At 41.6% G+C, this 24,578-nt stretch overlaps 1 protein-coding gene across 3 annotated transcripts in view; it reads right to left on the bottom strand.

The window, feature by feature from the left end:
* LOC137322837 (uncharacterized) overlaps positions 1–22,950 on the bottom strand; it is an 85,663-nt gene extending 62,713 nt beyond the window's left edge. For 2 of the 3 annotated variants that reach the window (XR_010963241.1, XM_067985960.1), the window contains exons 1-3: positions 22,639–22,935; positions 19,419–20,431; positions 15,538–15,662 (exon numbers count right to left, since the gene is read on the bottom strand). Coding sequence is in view for 2 of the 3 variants with exons in the window: in XM_067985960.1 (XP_067842061.1) it covers positions 15,538–15,662; positions 19,419–20,431; positions 22,639–22,674 (1,174 nt within the window). In the remaining variant the exon portion in view is untranslated. Of the gene's footprint in view, positions 1–15,537; positions 15,663–19,418; positions 20,432–22,638 lie in introns of all 3 variants that reach the window. The other variant, XM_067985961.1, reaches the window with a different exon arrangement.
* Positions 22,951–24,578: the final 1,628 nt, after the last annotated feature.

Genomic DNA, 24,578 nt, shown 5'->3' with positions numbered 1-24,578 from the left:
CTGATGTGTTGGTCAGTAAGCTTTAGCCATGCTAAGTGAGTCATGGTGCATTTGGTACGTGTTACTTGCTTTTGATTTGAGTTTTCCTGCTGAGGTTGCATAAAATCAAACAAAGAAAAGTAACATTTCACAGCAATTGAAGTTATGCTATTGATTGGGTTTCTTTTTTGTGTGTCATAATAGTAGGAGGTTGTGTCATCCACTGCTTTAAGGAATTAAATCACTTTTTTTTAAAAAAGGAATATTGAGATGACAGATCAACATTGTAAAGGTCTTTGCTCTGCATGTATAACATTACAGGATGTTGACTAGCATTGCAAAATATCTTTACACTTACAAACACAAAATTCCTCAATAGTAAGGCTAATTCACACTATAAATTGATAATTTTATGTATACATTACATACATACAAACTAATGGATCTCCAGTGGCATTGCTCACCGTGAGTCAGAGCATATGGTAGAAGTCGAGAGACACCGAATCAAAATTAAGTAATTAGCGATAGTATTTTTCATTTGGTTCTAGACAGAGTTTTTGCACTACAGGCACATTTGAACATACAACACGATCACTTCAAATATATGGACCCAGAATTTGCTGGGAAAATAAGGGCGAGTTAAATGTGCACACCATAATTAGTGTGTAAAAAAAACCCAACAATTTGTGGCGAGGAAGAAATACGCGTGAGTTACGAATCGCCAAAATTGCTGGACGATTTGCACTGCTCCGTTAGTCTTGCGAAAACTGGAGCTCGCCATTAACCTCCCCACGAGTTTCAAGAAACCGCTGCATTTGTGCTGTTAAACGAATTAAACTCGCTGCAGAAAGTTAGGGCTGGTATTTAATGACTAGATTTATGTTCCTGCAATGCCACTCAACCTCGGAGGCTGAGAAAGGGAACAAAGGAACAGGAGTAGGCCATTCAGCCCCTCGTGCCTGCTCCGCCATTTGATAAGATCATGGCTGATCTGTGATCTAACTCTATATACCTTAATACCTTTGGTTACCAAAAAGCTATCTATCTCACATTTAAATTTAGCAATTGAGCTAGTATCAATTGCCGTTTGCGGAAGAGAGTTCCAAACTTCTACCACCCTTTGTGAGTAGAAATGTTTTCTAATCTCGCTCCTGAAAGGTTTGGCTCTAATTTTTAGACTGTGCCCCCTACTCCTAAAATCCCCAACCAGCGGAAATAGTTTTCTCCCTATCCATCCTATCCGTTCCCCTCAATATCTTATAAACTTCGATCAGATCACCCCTTAACCTTCGAAACTCGAGAGAATACAACCCCAATTTGTGTAATCTCTCCTCGTAACTTAACCCTTGAAGTCCGGGTATCATTCTAGTAAACCTACACTGCACTACCTCCAAGGTCAATATGTCCTTCCGAAGGTGCGGTGCCCAGAACTGCTCACAGTACTCCAGGTGTGGTCTAACCAGGGTTTTGTAAAGCTGCAGCATAACTTCTGCCCCCTTGTACTTTAGTCCTCCAGATATCAAGGCCAGCATTCCATTAGCCTTATTGATTATTTTCTGCACCTGTTCATGACACTTCAATGATCTATGTACCTGAACCCCGAAGTCCCTTTGGACATCCACTGTTTTTAACTTTTTACCATTTAGAAAGTACCCTGTTCTATCCTTTTTTGGTCCAAAGTGGATGACCTCACATTTGTCTACACTGAATGCCATTTGCCACAGTTTTGCCCATTCACATAATCTATCAATATCCCTTTGTAATTTTATGTTTTCATCTACACTGCTTACAATGCCACCAATCTTTGTGTTATCGGCAAACTTAGATATGACACTTTCTATGCCTTCATCTAAGTCGTTAATAAATAGTGAATAATTGAGGTCCCAAGACAGATCCCTGCGGGACTCCACTAGTCACATCCTGCCAATGAGTACCTACCCATTATCCCTACTCCGTCGCCTTGCGCTCAAGCCAACTTCCGAACCAAGTCCGTACTTTTCCCTCGATTCCATGGGCTTCTATCTTAGCTAACAGTCTCTGATGTGGGACCTTATCAAATGCCTTCTCGAAGTCCATATAAATAACATCCATTGACATTCCCCTGTCTACTACTTTAGTCACCTCTTCAAAAAATTCAATCAGGTTTGTCAGGCACGACCTACCTTTCACAAATCCATGCTGGCTCTCTCTGATGAACTGAAAATTCTCGAGGTGTTCAGTCACCCTACCCTTAATTGTAGACTCCAGCATTTTCCCCACAACAGATGTTAGGCTCACTAGTCTATAATTCCCTGGTTTCCCTCTCTCTCCTTTCTTAAAAAGCAGAGTGACATGTACAATTTTCCAATGTGGAGGACAGTTCCTGAATCGAGAGAACTTTGAAAAATTATAGTTAGGGCATCTGCAATGTGCTCACCTACTTCCTTTAAAACCCTGAGATGGAAACCATCTGGTCCTGGGGATTAGTCACTCTTTAGTGCTATTATTTTCTTCATTACTGTTGCTTTACTTATATTAATTATATTGAGTCCCTGACCCCGATTCAATATTAGTTTTATCTATTTTTTCTCTCTCAATCCAATCTCTCTTTCTGTATCAAATTTGATTCTAATTCACTCTAGTTCCTTCTCAGTTGTTCCTCTGTTTCTTTCTCTATCCTTACATTTAATTGGTTGAGGAGTTAGACCGTTGGTCCTGTTGTTCACCAAGGTCCCAGATGCCCCGTTGACCTCATCGCGCCGTTATCAACTCACACTTCCAGCAACTTATGGTGCAAAAATTTTGAGTTGAAAGCAGAGGGAAAAAAATGTAACAAATGTGGCACGCCTGAGATGCCCTGCTCCAGCAAATTCTGGACCATGGTTACATAAAACTAATGGGGGAATGGGGATATTTTTGTTCTCACTTCTCAAAAAGCCATTGCTACTTTATGTAGAGCTAAAACAGATTTCTTCGAAGACATGAATTCCACTTCTTGATTCACTCACCAAAAGGCCTAATTGAGCAATATGGGAGGGGACCTGTCCCTCACCAGTTTATTCTTTTTCCTCAAGATGATCCAGCTAACTATCCCCTCAGGGTAATCCTAAATGCAGTTTGTCAAGTCAGATTAAAATACAAATCTGTGAAAACAGAGTTCGAAAAATCTGGCTTTGTAGATACCGGACTGTCGCAGAATTTATTAATTAATTTCGACAACCACATTAATTGAGATGTTCAACCACACTAGAGGAGCGACATGTCTTCACTACCACCAGACTGCCTTTTTAACAGGAACAGCATTCAATGACTTGCAGGAGTAATGAGGTAAAATCCCTTAATTAACTTAAATCAATTAGGTGGAAGACATTATTAACAGATAACGGAATAGGGAGGGAAGGAAGAGTAACTGGTTGCAGATTCCTTTGTATCAGGGACAAAGGCCACAAATTTGGAAGAAAATACCCTCCCGCAAAAGGCTGTCCCACCTTTCTCAGTGCCTAATAGCCAAAGCATTTCCGAAGGGGTTAAAGCATGTTTTCCAGGAAAATTTCAAATCTTTGTACTGAAAATGGTGTATACAAGTTTGTTTAAAACAGTTCATTTCAAATCAGCAAATGTTTAATTTAAGGAGGAATAATAAGTTGTATTTGGGTTTATTCATTTTCAGCAGACCAACCAGAATTTCACTTCCCAAAATCTCTGAACAATCACTCTCCCATTCACAGGGAGACATATTCTTCCCACCATCCGAGAGGGGCAATTACTCCCTCCTTCATAGAGCCACTCCACACCTCAACACCCCAACCGAGTGCAGACGCATTCTCTCTCAAATGCTAATTTCAGAGGGACTTTTCACCTCTACACTCCCCCCATATTTCACAGAAGCATGTTGCCCCTCTAACACACAGTTCACAGAGGCACTCTACTCCTCTAATGCCCCCTCACTACAGTTCACAATGGCACTGTTCACCCTTTGACCCTTGCCCTTCCTCAGTTCAGAGAGGCACTCTGCCTCATTGATGCTCTTTTCACTACCAGTCTCCCCTGCCAGTCCTCCTTCAGCTCCTACCCAATGCTGCTGCAGCAGAGAGCCCATTCCCAAAGCAAAGCTGAAGTATCAGATACAAGCCACAGCTGAACCGGCAATGAGAAGAGCACTATTAAGTGAAGTGGCGATCATCTCCCAGCCAGATTCCTTGGGGCAACAAATCAGCTGGTGCAGCACAACTTGCACCACAGCAGCTGATTTACTGCCCCAGGAGACGAACGGTGTTTAACAGGTACAGCACATATGCCTGGCTACACCCCTGGTACATAGGGGAATGCATACTGTTGGATACTGTTGAGGGACTGTTGCAATGGCTCAGCCCTTCCGTCAACAGTATCCATACCGGCCTCTTCATCAGCAAGCCGGACCTTCACTGTACCTCCGTCATGTCAATAATCTGCTTGGGGATTTCCATGCTTCCCTGGTAGTGCTGGCCAATCTCTGCGATGAAAGAACACAAGTGATCGCCCCCAATGGGGCACTCGAGACACAGCGCAAACTCTAAACCAGCCTGTCTTCCTTACGTCCCCCGATAATCCCGTTGTGCCCCCTAGTTTGGGAACCCTCGGACGTACACAAAACAAACTTCACTTCACCCAGACCTGTATACATGCAGACCTAGACAGATAAAAGGGGTTGTTAGGTCACTTCTAGGAGAGGGAAATCACAAAGATGAATATCTCAAACTCCATAATCTAGGTCACAGCCTAACAATTCCTAGATCTCAAGATGGAAACAAGGACATCTATTCCAAACACCTGTACAGTCCTTCTCCCCCACAGATGAGGCTGAAAGTGACCCAGACGCACCAAAAAATTGCAGCAATCCTTTCATTCTGAGGGAAGCCTGTGCCTTTCTGAAGGCCCTTCTGCATTTCTCAGCTACGTAACCAACCTGGTGCATCATATGAAGTCCAGAAATATTTCCCTTGAGTTGATTCAGAGCTTGCATGATATGGCTATAAGTACACTGGACGACTCCTCCACATGGGATAGATAATTCCCCTTCCAGCACCTGGTCAGCCATTTCATCCAGCAAGACCTATACCGCAACCTCCAAAGACATGAGACCGAGAAGAATCTAAAATACAACTGCTGCACAGAACTATACCACCAGACAGCCTGCTGCAGGCACCTTCCAACCTTATTCACCTCCACGATAAAAAAAGGCAGCATAGAAAACATGAAAGGGGCCAGGGAACAAGATCTACTAGCAAGCAAATTAAACCTACCAATCATGAACATCAAAACCACAAATCAAAAACGAGCAACAACAACCACTGATATACAAGTCAATCATTCCAAATATTTTTTTTGAAAACCTTTGCCATCACCACCTTGCTTTCTCCACTTGTATGATTACTTTCTCTTGAAATAAAGTTTGCAACATAATGAAGACTAAGTATAAAATTTACATGAAAATTAAATTTACTTATAATATTATTTATGTTTGAAATACACCTTTAATGTGGTAAATACATCCTAAGGTGCTTCACAGGAGCGCAATTGGACAAAATTTGCCACCGAGTTACATAAGGAGATACTAGGGCAGGTGACCAAACACGTGCTCAAAGAGGTAGGTTGTAAGGAGCGACAGCAAGCAGATCGATAGATCGATAGGCAGGCGTAAAGGCTTAGGGAGGGAATAGCAGAGTTTAGGGTTTAGGCAGCTGAAGGCACGGCCACCAATAGTAGAGTGATTAAAATTAGGGATGCGCAAGAGGTCAGAATTGGAGGAGCAGAGATCTCAGATGGTTGTAGGGCTGGATGAAGTACAGAGATAGGGAGGGATGAGACAATGTTGGGAGTTGAACACAAGGATGAGAATTTTAAAATCAAGGCATTGCCGGACCGGGAGCCAATGAAGGTCAGTGAGCACAGGGGTGAAACATAGAAACATAGAAAATTGGAGCAAGAGTCGGACATTCGGCCCTGCTCCGCCATTCAAAATGATCATGGCTGATCGTCTAACTCAGTACCCTGTTCCCGCTTTTTCCCCATATCCCTTTAGCATTAAGAAATATATCTATCTCCTTATTGAATACATCCAATGACTTGGCCTCCACTGCCTTCCGTGGTAGAGAATTCCACAGGTTCACCACCCTCAGTGAAGAAATTTCTCCTCATCTCGGTTCTAAATGGCATACCCCGTATCCTGAGACTGTGATCCCTCGTTCTGGACTCCCCAGCCATCGGGAACATCCTCCCTGCATCGAGTCTGTCTAGTCCTGTTAGAATTTTATATGTTTTGATGAGATCACCTCTCATTCTTCTAAACTCTAGTGAATATAGGCCTAGTCAACCCAATCTCGCCTCATAAGTCAGTCCTGCCATCCCAGGAATCAGTCTGGTAAACATTCGTTGCACTTCCTCCAATGGCAAGGACATCCTTCCTCAGATAAGGAGACCAAAACTGCACACACTATTCCAGATGTGGTCTCACCAAGGCTCTATTATAACTGCAGTAAGACATCCCTGCTCCTGTACTTAAATCCTCTTGCAATGAAGGCAAACATACCATTCGTCTTCCTAACTGCTTGCTGCACCTGAATGCTCGCTTTCAGCGACTGGTGTACAAGGACACCCAGGTCTCGTTGCACATTCCCTTTTCCCAATCTATCACCATTCAGACAATCATCTGCCTTTCTTTTTTTTTTAGAACCAAAGTGGATAACCTCATTTATCCACATTATACTGCATCTGCCATGTTCTTGCCCACTCACCCAACTTGTCTAAATTACATCAGAGCCTCTTTGCATCCTCCTCACAGCTCACATTCCACCCCAGCTTTGTGTCATCTGTGAACTTAGAAATGTTACATTGAGTTCCCTCATCCAAATCATTGATATATATTGTCAATAGCTGGGGCCCAAGCACTGATCCCTGCGGTACCCCACTGGTCACTGCCTGCCACCCGGAAAAAGACCCGTTTATTCCTACTCTCTGTTTCCTGTCTGTCAACCAATTCTCAATCCATGCCAGTATATTCCCCCCCAATCCCATGTGCTTTAATTTTGCACACTAACCTCTTATGTGGGACCTTATCAAAAGCCTTCTGAAAATCCAAGTACACCACATCCACTGGATCTCCCCTATCTATTCTACTAGTTACCTCCTCAAAAAATTCCAGTAGATTTGTTAAGCATGATTTCCCCTTCATTAACCCATGCTGACTTTGTCAATTCCCATTAATGCCCTCCAAGTGTTCTGTTATCACATCTTTTATAATTTTCCCCACTACTGATGTTAGGCTAACTGGTCTGTAATTCCCTGTTTTTTCTCTCCCTCCTTTTTTAAAATAGTGGAGTTACATTTGCCACACTCCAATCTGTAGGAACTGTTCTCGAGTCGATAGAGTTTTGGAAGATGATCACCAATGCATCCACTATTTCCAGGGCCACTTCCTTTAGCACTCTGATGTAGATCATCAGGCCCTGGGGATTTGTCAGCCTTTAGCCCCACTAATTTCCCTAGCACTATTTTTTTTACTAATACTGATTTCCTTCAGTTCCTCCCTCTCACTAGACCCTTGGTTCCCTAACATTTCTGGGAGGTTATTTGTGTCCTCCTTTATGAAGGCAGAACCAAAGTATGTGTTTAATTGTTCTGCCATTTCTTTGTTCCCCATTATAATTTCCCCCATTTCTGACTGTAAGGGACCTACATTTGTCTTCACTAATCTTTTTCACTTGACATATTTATAGAAGCTTTTACAGTCAGTTTTTATGTTCCCTGCTAGTTTACTCTCACACTCTATTTTTCCCCTCTTAATCAATCTCTGTCCTCCTTTGCTGAATTCTGAACTGCTCCCAATTCTCAGGCTTGCTGCTTTTTCTGGCAATTTTATATGTCTCCTCTTTGGATCTAATACCATCCCTAATTTCTTTTGTAAGCCACGGTTGAGCCACCTTTCCCGTTTTATTTTTGCGCCAGACAGGAATGAATAATTGTTGTAATTCCTGCACACGTTCTTTAATTATTAGCCATTGCCTATCCACCGTCATTCCTTTTAGTAAAGTTCCCCAATCTGTCATAGCCAACTCACACCTCATACTTTCGTAATTTCCTTTATTTAGATTCAGGACCCTACTTTCGGATTCAACTACTTCACTCGCCATCTTAAAGAGGAATTCTATCATGTTATGGTCACTCTTTCCTAAAAGACCCCGTACAACCAGATTGTTAATTAATCCTTTCTCATTGCACAATACCCAGTCTCGGATCGATGATGTGGAAATGCCGGTGATGGACTGGGGTGGACAAATGTAAGGAATCTTACAACACCAGGTTATAGTCCAACAGTTTTATTTGAAAATCACAAGCTTTTGGAGCTTACCTCCTTCGTCAGGTGAGCGAGTGAAGGGTTGAGCCACCTTTCCTGTTCTCTAATTGGCTCCTCAACGTATTGGTCTAGAAAACCATCACGTACACACTCCAGGAATTCCTCCCCCACAGTATTATTGCTAATTTGGTTTGATCAATCTATATGTAGATTAAAGTCACCCATGATTATAGCTGTACCCTTCTTGCATGCGTCTCTTATTTCCTGTTTAATGCCCTCCCCTACATCTCCACTACTGTTTGGGGGCCTATAGACAACCCCCACCAACGTTTTCCGCCCCTTGGTGTTTCTTAGCTCCACCCATATAGATTCCACATCGGTGATTTTCCAAGCCAATATCCTTCCTCACTATTGCATTGATTTCCTCCTTTACTAACAATGCTACCCCATCTCCTTTTCCTTTTTGCCTGTCCTTCCTAAATTTTGAATACCCTTAGATGTTCAGTTCCCATCCTTGGTCACCCTGCAGCCAGGTCTCCGTAATCGCAACTATATCATAACCGTTAATATCTATCTGTGCTGTTAATTCGTCTAGCTTATTGCGAATGCTCCGCGCATTAAGACACAATGCCTTTAGATTTGTCTTAAGATTGCTCGTCATCTTAGTTTTATTTTGCACTATGGTCCTATTTGTTTTTTGCCCTTGTTTTCTCTGCCTTCCACTATTGCTTCTTCCCTTTCTGTCTTGTTTCGATCCTTGTTTCCCACTCCTCTGTCTTCCAGCTCAGGTTCCCATTTCCCTGCCATTTTAATTTAAACCTTCCTCAACAGCACTAACCAACACCCCCACAAGGACATTGGTCCCGGTCCTGCTCGGGTGTAACCCATCCCGCTTGTACAGGTCCCACCTTCCCCAGAACCGGTCCCAATGTCCCAGGAATCTAAATCCCTCCCTCCTACACCATCCCTGCAGCCACGCATTCATCTGGTCTATTCTCCTGCACTAGCACGTGGCACTGGTAGTAATCCTGAGATCACTACCTTTGAGGTCCTGCTTTTTAATTTATCTCCTAACTCCTTAAATTCACCTTGCAGGACCTCATCCCCTTTTTTTTTTGAAACCTATGTCGTTGGTACCAATATGGACCACAACTACTGGCTGTTCACCCTCCCCCTCCAGAATGCCCTGCAGCCGCTCCGTGACATCCTTGACCCTAGCTCCAGGGAAGCAACATACCATCCTGGAGTCACGTTTGCGGCCGCAGAAACGTCTATCTGTTCCCCTTACAATTGAATCCCCTATCAACGTAGCCCTGCCACTCTTATTCCTCCCCTTCCCTGGGTGATGGGAGAATGGAACTTGGTGCGAGTTCGGATACTGGTAGCAGAGTTTTGGATGAGCTCAGGTTTAATGGAGGGTGTAAGATGTGAGGTTGGCCAGAAGAGCATTGGAATAGTTAAGTCTGGAGGTAACAACGGCATGGACGAGGGTTTCAACAGCAGATGAGCTGAGGCAGGGCGGAAACCGGCGATATTACGGATGTAGAGGTAGGCAGTCTTGGTGATGGAGAGGATATGATGTTGCAAGCTCAGCTCAGGGTCAAATGGAATGCAGAGGTTGCGAACAGTCCAGTTCAGCCTCAGACAGCGGCCAGGGAGGGGGATGGAGTCGGTGGCTCGGGAATGGAGTTTGTGGTGGGGACCGAAGACGATGGCTTCGGTCGTACCAATATTTAATTGGAGGAAATTTCTGCTCATCCAATACTGGATGTCGGACAAGCAGCATGACAAATCAGAGGCAGTGGAGGCGTCGAGTGGGGCGGTGATGAGGTAAAACTGGGTGTCGTCGGTGAACCTGTGGAATGTGATGTTATGTTTTCAGATGATGTCGCCGAGTGGCAGCATGTAGATTAGAAATAGAAGGGAGCCAAGGATAGATCCTTAGGCGACTCGAGGTAACAGTACAGGAGTGAGAAGATAAGCCATTGCAGGAGATTCTCTGGCTACGACTGGATAGATAGTAATGGAACCAGGCAAGAGCAATCTCACCCTGCTGGACAACGGAGGAGGTTGAGTTGGAGAAGGATAGTGTGGTCAACTTATCAAAGGCTGGAGACAGGTTGAGAAGTACGAGGAACGACAGTTCACCATGGTCATAGTCGCATAGGATGTCACTTGTTACTGTGATTAGAGCAGTCTCAGTTCTATGGTAGGGGCGGAAACCTGTGGAGGGGTTCAAATATGCAATTGCGGGCAAGATGGACATGGATTGGTGAGGGGACAACACGTACAAAGACTTGAGAGGAAAGGGAGGTTTGCAAGGACAGAGGGGGCAAGGGTGGGTTTTTTGAAGGGGAGGGTGATAACGACAGATTTGAAAGGGAGGGGGATAGTACCAGAGGATAGGGAACCATTAACAATATCAGCTAACATGGGGGCCAGGAAGGGAAGTTGGGTGGTCAGCAGTTTGGTGGGAATAGGGTCAAGGGAGCAGGAGCTGTGGCTCATGGGCAAGATGAGCTCGTCGAGGGCAAGAGGGGGGATAGGAGAGATACTCGAGATAGATGTGAGTTCATGGCTAGGGCGGAGGGGGGGTGGGAGAGAAAACAGGTTTTTAAAACTGAAGACTTTAGACAGTGAAGAGGGAAAGACAATTTCCTCTTGTTGGGGAGTCAGTGACAAGGGATCTTCAATTTAATATTGTCAGAGTGAGGAGGGTTGTGAGGAGAAATTTCTTTATACAAAAGGATTGTGGGAACAAGGAATTGCATCTTATAAGAAAAAAAGATAAATATTTGAAGCAAGGACCACAGAGGGCTCTGGGGTGAGGCAGGCAGTAGAACTCGTTCCATGAGTCCTTCTCCCACGAGCATGAAAGTTTACTCAACTTTCACCAACAGTTGCAGGAATTATGCAGCATTCCTTCCCTTCTTCCAACCCTCCCCTACTGTGGTAAAGTAGAGCCCTGCCCCTAACAAAACATGTTGCTGAAACACCAATGAAACATATTCTAATTGAAATAAATGACATTTGGTTTCCATCTAGAGCTGGAGAAATTCAAGGCAGTCATCCTCATAAAAGTTAACTACATATTCATTATGTCACAAAACCAACCCCCAAGAAAGGAGAACAACACAGGAAGGAGCAGAACTAACAGCAGCAACACCCAACCTGGATTAAGTCAAGTACAGTGACCTAAACCAGCAGCACCACAAGCATAAGTTCACACATGCAGCCTGTTCTTATTGACCCCCTCCCTGGGACAAGAAGCAACAAATTCTTTCCACCCTTAATGGGGGAAAAAGTTACATAATCAATTGGGAGGTCTATCTTTTCACTGAAGCAGTCACATTTTCCAGTTGAGATTGCCATTATTAAAAAAAATCTCTGCAGAGTTGCTCTGATAGCTGTGATTGCGTCATCAGTGGAACAGGAAAGCCATCACGCCCATCCGAGCTCACCAGTCCAGAAATAATCTACAGTATTCCAATTACAGTATTCAGCTGGTTCATTATTTAATTCCAGCATTTTCCGTCCAATTCTCTTTACCCAGAACCCCAATTCAAATTTTCATCATTCTTTGTGAACAACTTTCCAACATCAGTCCTAAATTTTCCTTTCACTTATTTAAACATGCAACCCCCCGTCCTACTTGCACTTTTAAACAAAGTACTGTTCTAAAGGTCCTCTCAGTCAGTTCTCTGGAGATTGAACAACCCAAAGTTTCTTCAGTTTCTCTTGGCATCAGAGATCTGAGGTACAATCAATCAGTCTTGTGGCTCCTCTCTGAACCACTCCAGGTTGTGTACATCTCTTCGTATCTTGGTGACCAAAACCAGATATAGTACTCAAGGTACAGATCAAGAGCAGTGTATAATTTTAACATAGCATTCGCCAACTTGTACTTCACTAATTTGGCAAAGTTCTGCATTCTATTTACTCTGCTGATTCTGCTCCAGAGTGAATGAACACGTTAAGATGTCTACAGATATCGGGACCACTTTCAACTTCACCCGTAGCTATTTCAATCCATTTATCGTGCATCCATCGATCCCTTAATTGTTGCAATGTGCAATACCTTATTCAACATTAAAATTTTAACTGCTGTTATTCTGCCATTTCGATTTTATTTAGCTCATCCATTAAGTCCTCATCAAAATTAATTGCATCCCCCCAGAGTTTAGGATTCATCAGTTTGCAATAACTTTCTAAAGTCTATGATGTAAATTTACAACTGAAGAATCCCAACACCAATCCCGAGGGCACTTCTCTTCCCCTTCCCAACAGCACTCCCCTCACAATTGCCCACTGCTTCCTTAACTTCAGCTAATTTCCTATCCAATTCCAAGTTGTACCTTGAACACTAAGCTTATGTCATAGCCTTTCATGCAGAACTTGGTCAAATGCTTTCAGGAATCCTCGGTGCATCACCACATCATAAAGCTTTCCACAGTCAACCTGAAATATTAGTTCCCCAAAAAAGTCCAGAACGTCCAAACAACTCTAGGCTCATAGGTTAAACCAAAGGCCTGTCTGCCTGTTCAAAGTGAACATAAAGGATCCCATCACTTGAGCAGAGAGATCCCACAGTATCCCGGCCATCACTCATGCCTCAACCAACACCGTTAAAATAGATTAACTGGTCATTCATCTCACTGCTGTGCTGGATATTCCTGTGCAAAAATTGACTGCTATGCTTGCCTACAAAATAGTATGGAATACATAGCAAAAGTAATTGGGTAGTTGTGAAGCACTATGGGGTGTCCTGAAGACATTAAAGGACCAATATATGTGCAAGGCCATTTTTTATTTTCCCTGTCTTTCGGGCGGCCTCCTCCTATTCCTCATTCCCTAAGCAGCCTCTTAGCCACATCACCCGCAAACTTGGAGTTGGTTTTCGTATGACTGTTGATAACACCGACACCGAATTGCACTTTTGCATCATCACCCTTGATTTCTTGACTGTCTCCCGCAGTTGACTACCCGTCAGATATGAAGTGCAGGATGAGACCAAAAAAAGTCAACTCAAAATAAACAGGCCATAAGACATGCTATTGACCTACCAGAAATATTATGCCTCCGATACCTATTCCATCTACTCCCTCAAATGGAACCCAACAGTACGCAACCTCGTCGTCCTTTTCCACCCAACATCCATTTCATCACCCAGACTGCTTGCTTCCACCTCTAACAGTGCCTGTTAATCCCGCTACTTCACTCCAATCAATGCCAATATCCTCATCTACATCTTTATGAACTCACGGCAAGTCTTCCACGATACTCTCATGGATCCCCCCACCCCCCCTAATAAAACCCAAATGATCCAGAACTCTGCAGTCTATTTCCTATCCTGCAAAGTCCATCATCCCCACCCTTGTCAACTTCCATTGGCTGCCTGTCCCCAGTTTATGAACTTCAAAATCCTCATTCTCATCTTTAAATCCCTCCATTTTACCCCTTAAATCTTCTCAGCTCTCCATCTACCACACCATCCCATTTCTCTCTGGTCTAATGTGCATTACCCCTACCCACCTCCACTCCATCAATGGTGGCACAACCTTTTGACACCATGTCCCACGCACGAGAATTCTCTTCCAAAATCCAAGAATTGCAACATTTATACCCAAATCTCAAAATCTGTTTTTTTTTTTTAACCCTCCTTTGTCAGTTTGGCACATTTTTTCTGCTAGATGCCCACTATGGCCACTGCAAAGTGTATTGCAAAATTTCACGACATGCAAGACACTATGTAAATATTGTTCTTGCTGAGTGTGGTTCCTCTCCCTTATAAAGAACCCTAAACAAATTTTTCAGGCTGCCATATCCTAGTTTAAACAAAAGGCACTAGAAGCTGCAGTTATGACACCTAAAGTAGTGAAGGCTATTCAACACAATACTGCAGCACACAGTATTGTGTTGAAACTCAACAATTATTCAACGATCAAGCATAATCTAAACAAATTAAGATTAATATGACTTACACGAAGAAAAACTGGAGGACATCTGCAATGAATGGTGTCATATTAGCTGGGCAAGAGCCTGAGCATATCTGGGAGTTATATTAGATGCATTGACTATGTACAGTATAGTAGCAACCAGTAGACCAAATAGAATGCTGAGCTATTCTGCCTTATCAATACAAAATAAAACGGAAACTGCTATGCTGAGCTGTAGCGTGTTCAAGTCAAACCACAATTTTAACACAACGTTCAGTTCATCGACGCAAAAAGTAAACACCCAAATGGTATAGAGGTGTACGAGCCTGAACCCTAGTATCAGAGGTCAAGTTATGAGGAAAGGTTAGAAAAACTCAGATTCTTCAATCTTGGAAAGAGATGAATGAGCGAGAATCTTACACAGGGAGAGAAGGTAATAAATGGAATGAAAAAGGTTAATATCTATTTCAAATTAAACAATGGATTGTAGGACAAGGAGACAGATACAGACTGGTAAAAATCAAATTCAGGACTGATGTCAGAAAACAATTGTTCATGCAAATGGTTATCAACACCTGGATATCAAACTGCTAAATCCCGCTCCCTTTGTCTCAGTGACAGACTCATAGTCCCAGTGACAAACTACGTCTACAAAATTTGTCACTGTGACGAGAGCCCGAGTTAGTGCTGTAAGCTGCACAATCCAGTTCACAAAAGCCAGCCTCCTTAAATCTGAATTCAAGCGGCTTTAGTATAAAAGCCGCTTAAAAAGTGGCTCAACAAAAAGTCCATACTTGCAAATCAATACTGCTTAAAGCTTTATGGTACATGAAGGCTGGGTCAAGAATGCAAACTGTTCTTTGAAATTAAAAGGAAACATCTTAGAATCAAAAATCTACTATAGGAAAAAAAAACACATTTATTCATGAATGAACCTTGAACTTTTCAATTATACCTTAATGGAAGTTTAAAGGTTACTTCTCAATCCACTGATAGAATTTGAAGTTCCCTTCATTTTAACATCTTTTGCTTTAGGGCCTCGTGTTTTCATTTCACAAATTTTGAAGGACATGGCACACTGCTACTCATGACATATTAATGTACTATGCTACTTTTTTACATTCCCATAGCTGTTCCATAAATAAACCATTAAGGCTTGTCCTTTATTATTCATGAAGTTAACTAGGTTTAGCTTCCACACTCTTTTGATAAGAAAGCCTCGGATAAACGTAACACAAATTTCCAAAATAAACAGAGTGATAAGAAGTGTTCAGAGTGACATAAAACAAAACACTAATTATTAATTCATACCTCTGTTCTGATTCCAATCATGAGCTTCCCCAAGGAAACTGGGATCAAACCAGTAAACTCCATTCTGACAGAAATAATCATCTGTGCTTAACACCACACCATTAGGACTCTGAGCTAACAGCAACCTGCAGATAGAAATACTCATGAGTACATAGGCAATTGGATTAGATTTGGAAGAGTCAAATTAGATAGCAAATTAGTTAATAATCTTAACCCATCAGGAAGAGAATTTCTTTTTAAAAATTGGAATGTTGACAATAGATGAACCTATGACAGGAGATGTATTATAAAAGTATTTAAGTTACTTCAAAATGTAACAGTAAAGCTTATGGGTTAATATAGTTAATTAGAGCAATGGATACAATTACCGAGGGATGCAGAACTTGTTTACCAATTTAAAAAAAAAAGTTATCCAGCAAGAATTTTTTTCCTTTAAGCTTTTTTTTAAAAAAAAAACTGAATCTAGCACAAGGTTACAAAATGTAAAGACCATCTATTTTATTTGTTGTTCTGCTGGATGTCAAGCATCAGTTTAGTGCTGCTCATGGCCAGTAATTATAATTACATTTCCCTTGAACATTATTCTCCAGGTGTTCATGGATGATGATACAAAATACCCAACATGACAGCAAGCCAACAGAATCTTGTTTTTTTTTGGCGATACACGTCTACAGTAGTAATGCCAGTACTAAGTTCCATTCTGATTTGAAAACGCAATTGGGCCAGCTGTGGCTTAGTACAGGGATACTTGTTCATTTATGCCAAGATCAACAATCTTAAATAAGTAACAATCCTCTCTGAGATGGAAACAATTCTGAATTACTACAATGGCCTTAACAAAAAGAAATTAATTTTACTCAAACACACACAGTCATCTCCCAGTGTGTTGCTCATGATAAGTCAAAAGCCATGCAGTTTTGAGGACAGGAGTCTTATACCATGTAATATACAATGTATTGTTCTACTGCTAAGGTAAAGCAACTTCCCTTTGAGGAACAGAGACACCAGCCATTTATAGTTTAACTGTTTGGTCAGGGAACTCTGCAGATTGGAATGTGCTAATCAATTCCAGACCAGAGGTTAGAAGTGCAAGTCAGAAGCACCCAATATATACAACAAACAGTAGTATCCGGATTGCTGGACAAAGCGTTTGTAATATTTTAGCAGATCTTGCTCATAGTAAGTTGGAGGATATACGAGCGAGAGAGGTGAACCTCATTTGAAATGAGGGACAGTTGACAGTATGGAAAGATGAGCTATTTTGGTGTATCTGATTCTTAAGATGAACAGAATTTTTTATCATTTGAATGGATGTAGACTCAGTCTCACTGTTTATATAAATGTAAAGATACAGTTATTACCTTTTATTATGGTAGCGTTTCTATCTTTCAGTATGGTTGCGTATGGTTTTTTTTTTTAAAACAATGGTTCTTTGTGATAACAGTATTTGTTTACAACAAAAAGATGGGATGGTGGGCATAGATTGTCTCATGAGGGGGTGCAGCGCACAGTCAGGTAAGATGTTGAAGCAGGAGTGGGAAAAGTGGTTACATTTTGAATTTGCCAGAGCTTGTGGGGTGCAGGGTTGATTTTTGTTCATAAGCTCATCACCAAAGGGACAGGATTGATTTTGAGGTATGCTTCCTGAAAACTATGCCCTACCCCCATCTCATTGGGATGAGTGAAGTGTTTCTGCAAGCACATAAATACCAGGAAAGAGGCAGTTTTAACTGGAGTAGGCTACTGATTCAAACTAGCACATCGCATTTTATCATAAATTCATGGACGAAAAAATTGAATTCAGAGTGGCAGATTTTGAGAACACTTCGATGGAGCAGAACACGACAGGCCCAGAGAAAATGTGACCTCTCTCACCCCCAGCCCATAGGGGGCCCTGTTATGTTCCTCGACACCAATGCTTATACCAGTCTGAAGTACACTTGGCACAAGTACAATATTTGGAGACTGTTTGGACACAGAGTTGTCAAGTACAATATTAAAGCAAATGTAGTGCTAAAAACCATGTCCACCTCTCGCACAACTGGCACCAAGAAGAACATTTAGCTCTAAGTAAAATGGTAATCAAAGCCTGTGTTTACTTCAAAAGTTTCTAAGATCTATTCATTAAAAAAAAGTTAGGAGAAGTAAAGACACTGGTTCTCTCTCAGTCTGTCTGGTCAGTGGTCTCCGACTTATGCCATTTCTCTAGGCTAAAAAAGTAACAGCTAATTAACAATTCACACAAAAAAAAATCATTCTGCAGCTTGTGTTCAACAAATTTGGAAAAAAACCCTAAAAAATCCTAATGCACCATGACAAAATCTTCCAGTTATGTTAGCCTGCCACTTGCCCTGACAGAATTCTATTGATGCCTGATGGGAAATTCTAAACTTCACAGACTATGCCATCTCCATGAAGCCAACAGCACGATAGATGTTGGTCAAATGTCAACTGCAAACCCAGGATTTTGAGCAAAGCTGAAACCTTCACATAAAAACATTAATGAAGTTACTCAAACACTTGAAAGACTTCACAGATAAAATCAAGTTCTTGTGAAAAAGTGATTTTTTTAATGCTTCTACTGGGTTAGAAGCCATATATTAGCACACACTTGCCAGGCTGTTGGCAAAAAAAAAATTCAAGACTGATCTGATTCAGTTTGCCTTCTTTCTTCATTGGTGCGTTCTCCAGGCTGGTCATTCAGGATTTGATATTTTCCTAAGCCCACAGTGGTAGCTTTCTAGCCACCTTCCTTGCTTTTGATTCATAAGTTTTCGACCTCCTCAGTTCTGATTTGTTGCTATTTTACTTTAAGCCAATCAGCAAAATATGATAGCCAAGTGCTATGCTGAAATTGTGATGGCCACGTGACTGGAATTGTGTATATCTTCATTAAACACAATTAAAAAGAGACAGAATGACAAGTGTAAAACTGTGTCAAAAACAGCTCAATTAAACATCTTAAAGATATTGACAAAAATAGATTTATTCAAGCACAAAAAGCTATGCTACAGACAAGTTACCCCTTCATTACACCGGAACCACCAAGGTAACATGTGATAACAATGATGCTTCTTTTCAATGCTGGAAAACTGCATTAAAAAATTGATCGGATCATAATAGCCATGGGCCTTCAGAATTTCAACCGGTTGATAAAAGGCAACTTTGGAAACAGTTTCAACTGAAGGGAATTTATTAAGATGTGGGTCTTAACTTAATGGGCAACAGGACTCCTAAGGCACAGAAAAAACATGTTAATAAAGTTTCCTTTCAAATGTTAAAATAGACTTTGTTAATTAGAAATTAGATAACAAAGTTAAAAGACAAATAGAAATGAGAATAGGTAAAGTGTGCATTGACACACTGAACTATTTAAAACTGTATATTTCTAGTAAAGGGGTAATAAAGCTGCTGATGAGTGATAGCACTGTAATTTTGGGTATCATTTCATCATGGTGCATAAACTAGAAACTGAAAAGTTGCGGAATGCTGCAGCTTCCATGGAAAATCCAATGGTTAACAAACCTATTCCTGTCCAACTACCCAATGTATCAAACGACTTTAATTGAGTTTCTGGAAGACGACTAACCAGAGGTTTCAAAACCTTCCATCTGTGCCATTAAGGTTTGCACAGTATTACATCGTAAGCATATGAAAAAAAACAGCAATCTCTTCCTTGTTCAAGTAATAAAACACAAACGCTTATCCAGTCAAGATCCTTTTTCAGATGGCTAAAATGATTACACTTCTGATTCACTGACTGCAGCTCTTCGAAATACAAGTAGACTGACAATAGAGTCTAAGTAATGCCAATATAAATATGAACATATTCTTGTCAAAAAAGTAACCAGTGAATTGCAATCAATTGGGATTAAACTTACCGTGAAAGTGTAGATTTTCCAGAGCCTGGTGGACCACGCATAAATATGAGCACTTTATCTCCAACACCTGGTCTTGAATGCTTCTCTGCTTGCTGGTACTGCTGACACAAGTTAGTTCTACTCGGCTTCAACATAATGGGCTGGCCCGTGGTATTTTCACGTGGGCCATAGTTACAAAAATATTTATGCCCAGGTTGTATCGGGCAGTCATTGACGGGGTATGCCTGCACAATACAACTCTCATTTTTTGCTGTGAATGGTGGAATGTTGCAGTTATTTAATAAACCTCTGTCATGAGGAAAAGGCATTGGCCCCCGTGGTGGGGCACTGTATCTTTGATAAGCGAATGGGATATTGAGCCTCGGCAGAGGTGGTCCTTGAGGTCCTATGAAAGCTTGTGGCTGGTTCCACTGAGGCCTTGAGAGGGACATGACGTTATTCCAATGCACAGAGCATGGGTGTGCATTAGCAGGAATTTGTGATGTACTGTAACACAAGAATCTGGTATCAATACATGGGTCACCTATGTTTTCAGCTTTATGTTTCACATCTGCAATTTTTTTGCGTCCACTACCAGTTTTATTTTTTCTATGTTTATCCACTGCAGCATTTTCTTTGCTTTCTGTTGAACCATCCACAAGCAAATCAGTATCATTTTCAAGTTTTTCCAATTCCTTATAAAACAGACTTAATTCATTTTCAAGTTCAGGTCTGTTTGCAGGCACAATACAATTCTTCTCATTATGTTGCCCATTGTCCTCTTTGAATTTGGAAACTGCTGGTGACTCATTCCCTATGCTTTCTCTCTGTGAGCTCTGATTGCTGTGTGGGGTCGGAAAATCAGTTCCATTTTGCTGTTCAGCATCATCGCTTTTCTCTTTCTCAGGCAGTTCAGAGGAGTCGCATTCATCTTGCGTAGCGGCGTTCTCTGTTTTTTGTCTTTTGGAACTTGGAATACTAGTTTCTCCGTCACTGGGTTCCAAAGACCCAGTATTAACTTCTACACCAGGCATCTGAGAAACAAAATAAGCACTGGTTAAATATGCAGAGTTTTTTTTCCTCTGGCCAGGTATGAAGCTTTTTTTAAGCATTGTAACTATGTACATTTTTAAATATATACAATTTTTTCAACAATGCTAATAAAAAAGTTCCTAAAATATAAAATTTGAACAACTCTCGTGTCATTTCACAGTTACTTAAAAATAGTTTTATTCGGGGTTGTTTTGATCAGGGATATTTTGTTTTGTGCAAAAAAAGTCTTTGAAGGAAATACTTGTGCATCGAAAGTTTTCTAATTTTCTAACTTTGGAGTTTGGGAGTTACTCAGATGTCAAGTTGGTCCAGTCTCCTTGATTTAATTTCATATTCATGGTTAATTTCTTCAGTTTTCAAATTATAAGAAATAAAATTCCAATTTTGAGATAGGTTGCCATTATTAAAAACAGAAATTTTCTTTCTCACTCCTTTTGTCTATAACTACATGTCATCCTCTGCAACTAAATTTCTACTTTGCTTTGGGTTTCAGAAATATAGTACTGCAATGCAGCACACAGTTAAGTTTCCTCACATCTTTCCAATCTACCCAATGAAGAAAATCAAATAGTTGACACAGCCTTTTCTTATTTTAAAATTGTAGCTCTTTAAAACCAAGGAAAAACAAAGCAGATTAGACAGGTTGAGGCATGCTGGTAGTTTAACAGGAAATGTTTTCATTTTGTTAAAATGTTATCTCAGGTATCCATACTATAGGCACAGCTGATTACAGCCAAATGTAAAGAAAGACTAGGACTGTAGTCTATTTTCAAAACGTCAATAAACAGTTTTTTTTAGGATGTAAATATAATGCACCTATCAGTTTAAATGCAGTGGTCAAATTGATGTGGAGATGCCGGTGATGGACCATGCCAGAGCATGGTACATTGTACCATGTACCATGCCAGAGCATGGTACATTGGCGAGACCATGCAGACACTGCGACAACGGATGAACGGACACCGCGCAACAATCGCCAAACAGGAGGGTTCCCTCCCAGTCGGGGAACACTTCAGCAGTCAAGGACATTCAGCCACCGACCTTCGGGTAAGCGTACTCCAAGGCGGCCTTCGAGACACACGACAACGCAAAATCGTCGAGCAGAAATTGATAGCCAAGTTCCGCACCCATGAGGACGGCCTCAACCGGGATCTTGGGTTCATGTCACGCTACACGTTACCCCACCAGCGAACAAATGTTATCTGTTTTTAATATAACGGGTCAGTTGCTGTCTTTTCTATGTTTCTACCTCTCTATCTCTGTTTTTTTTTGTTTGTTGTTTTTTTTGGTGATTTGTATATTCTGAGACCTGGCAGGTAACACCTGTCTGTCTGCACACTGATTGCCTTGGCAACGGGCAGTTGAAAAAACTGTCTGTTATCACCAGCATTGTTCTGTGAATTATAAATGCGACTTCATTTCGAGGACTTCATTTCCGCATCGTTCACCTGAGGAAGGAGGTAGCCTCCGAAAGCTTGTGAATTTAAAATAAAATTGCTGGACTATAACTTGGTGTTGTAAAATTGTTTACAATGGTCAAATTGGCTAGAGTTATAATATACTTGAGCATCATTCATGCTTAAAAGCCATTGCTGGCTTCCGACACATGCACTGCTAACTCAGATATGACGGCACATAATTGTACATGTGAACTGCATGCCAGTATTATCGTTGGGAAAAAAATTACAGCAGAAATACCGGACTGCATTGTGCTCGGAAAATGTAGCAAGTGCTACTGCCACTTATGTTGATTAGAAACCTAGAATAACTACACCTTTAAAAAAAATTATGATGAGTGAAGAGTAAATGCTAGAGTGTCATAATGCATGCAGTTCTTCGGTTAGCTAGCTGCAGAAACCATGATCGTGATTTCTTTTCAAAAAAAAGAGAAAGGCTGCAGTAAATGAAACATCTTTTTAAAAAAGGAAAGACGAAATGCACACAACGCGGTTTCTTAATCGACAATCGCTGAGGGCTGGCGGCGACTATTGACAGTACACGTAACGACTGTGACCTGCGCGGATATGGAACGGATGCGACGTCGCGGGGCGCGCACGCTTCACTCTCTCAAATAACATTCCCCACACCCCCTCCTCCTCCTCCTTGATCCTTTCCGCCCAGCTTCATTTTCCTTACTGCAATATGAACGGTAAAGGTCGACGGCAAATCTGCGAATTCCCCGACTCACCTTCACGGTCAGCCCTGGGGGTGGTGACCCGATCATGCCGAGGCCAAAGTCGTTCCTAGGCCAAAGCTTCAATTCTTCCTCCAAAATGTTTTGTATGTCTTCAACCAGAGCAATTATAGCAACATCATCAACAAAAAAAGGAGCAGAATTCAACGTAGGGTAAAAAAAAAACCTAGCTCACCATCAATAACCAGGCTAATGTCCACAAAAAGCACAGGCCGTTTATTTTACACCATAACTCACACCCAACTCCAACCGTATCACAACTAGAAAATGTCCGGGTAACTGACGTCACGGCCCGCACAGCTTTCCGGGAGTTGAAGTCTGCAGACGACAATGCGCTGGGCGTGTCCAACATGCAAATTATCCGCACAGCAAGGTCTTGGACCAAAAGCAAGATACCATGGATGCTGGAAATCTGAAATAAAAACAGATCTTTTCCGTGGCTCTCTCCGTGCCTGGCTAGCCCTGGAGAAGGAGCACGCAGTGTCTGCCGTACCGCTCGAGGCTTTTCGCGACCGGTGGGCACCGCAGGGGCTGGAGTGCATCCTGAACGAGGAGAATAAAATTTTAATTTGAAGAACTTGTTTTGGTTTGTTTGGGTTTTTAGTTCTTAAGCACACCCCACACCCCCCTTCTTATAAAAGGGGGGCCTAATTCGGTGAAAAAAAGAAAAAAAAAAGAGAAAAAAAAAAGTGCCAATCAGCCAGAGGCACAGTCCGAGGCCCACGGGCTACGGAACATCAACCCGCATTCGCACGGCTCACATGGAGATGGGCCTGTTTTTAATGGAAGAAAAAAGGTGAGACTGGGTCCAACGACAGCTCCACAAGTCGCCCCTGGACTTTTTGTTTGTTTGCATTGAAATTGTTGCTTATTTCCCCCTTGACACCTTTATTTCTTCATCACAAAATTAAACGAAACTGGAACCAAATCACATTATTAGTTTCTATTTTGCTTTTTTAGTCACTTTTATTTCTTAGACCCAACGTCACCTTTAATAGTTTATTGAAAATAGGCCCCATCTCGGTGTGACCCGTGGGAATTCGGGTTTTTTAATACTAATTAATAAACAGAGTCAAATCAATATGTTATTGTTCAGATACAGTACGGTAGCATTAGTGGTTTAAAAAAAAAGAAAGAAAAAAAAAGATACTATGGATGCTGGAAATCTGAAATAAAAACAGATCTTTTCCGTGGCTCTCTCCGTGCCTGGCTAGCCCTGGAGAAGGAGCACGCAGTGTCTGCCGGTACGCTTGAGGCTTTCCGCGACCGGTGGGCACCGAATGTACTGGAGTGCATCCTGGACCGACATGATAAAATTTTAATTTGACACTTATTTTGGGTTTTTTGGTTTTTCTGTACATAAACACACCTTAAACGCCCCCCCCCTTCTTATAAAAGGGGACCTAAAACACAAAAAAAAATTATGGATGCTGGAAATCTGAAATAAAAACAGATCTTTTCCGTGGCTCTCTCCGCGCCTGGCTAGCCCTGGAGAAGGAGCACGTGGTGTCTGCCGGTACGCTTGAAGCCTTCCGCGGCCGGTGGGCACCATGTGGACTGGAGTGCATAGTAGACACTGATAATAATATTGGGATTTAATTTGCCTGGTTGGCTTTTGAAATTGATCTACAAAGTTGACATGGGTTGCACTATTGTCATCAACAGAGAAACAAATTTACACCTGACGCCACCCACCCACTTTTAAGGGGCATAACTAAAAAATAAAGAAATTAAAACAGAAAATGCTGGAAACATTCAGCAGGACAGAGAGTAGCTGTGGAGAGAGAAACAGAATTAACGTTTCAGGTGGAAGACCTTTCTTCAGAAATGGACTAGCTGGGCTAACATGTAAATTAACACCACTCAATATTCTGTGACAGAATTAATGGCCATGATTTTAGCATGGTGGTGGGATGTCAGCTGGTGGATGGATT

This window comes from Heptranchias perlo, chromosome 6 (genome assembly GCF_035084215.1).
Source record: "Heptranchias perlo isolate sHepPer1 chromosome 6, sHepPer1.hap1, whole genome shotgun sequence".
Taxonomy (NCBI): Eukaryota; Metazoa; Chordata; class Chondrichthyes; order Hexanchiformes; family Hexanchidae; genus Heptranchias; species Heptranchias perlo.
This window is presented reverse-complemented; position numbering and strand designations above follow the sequence as displayed.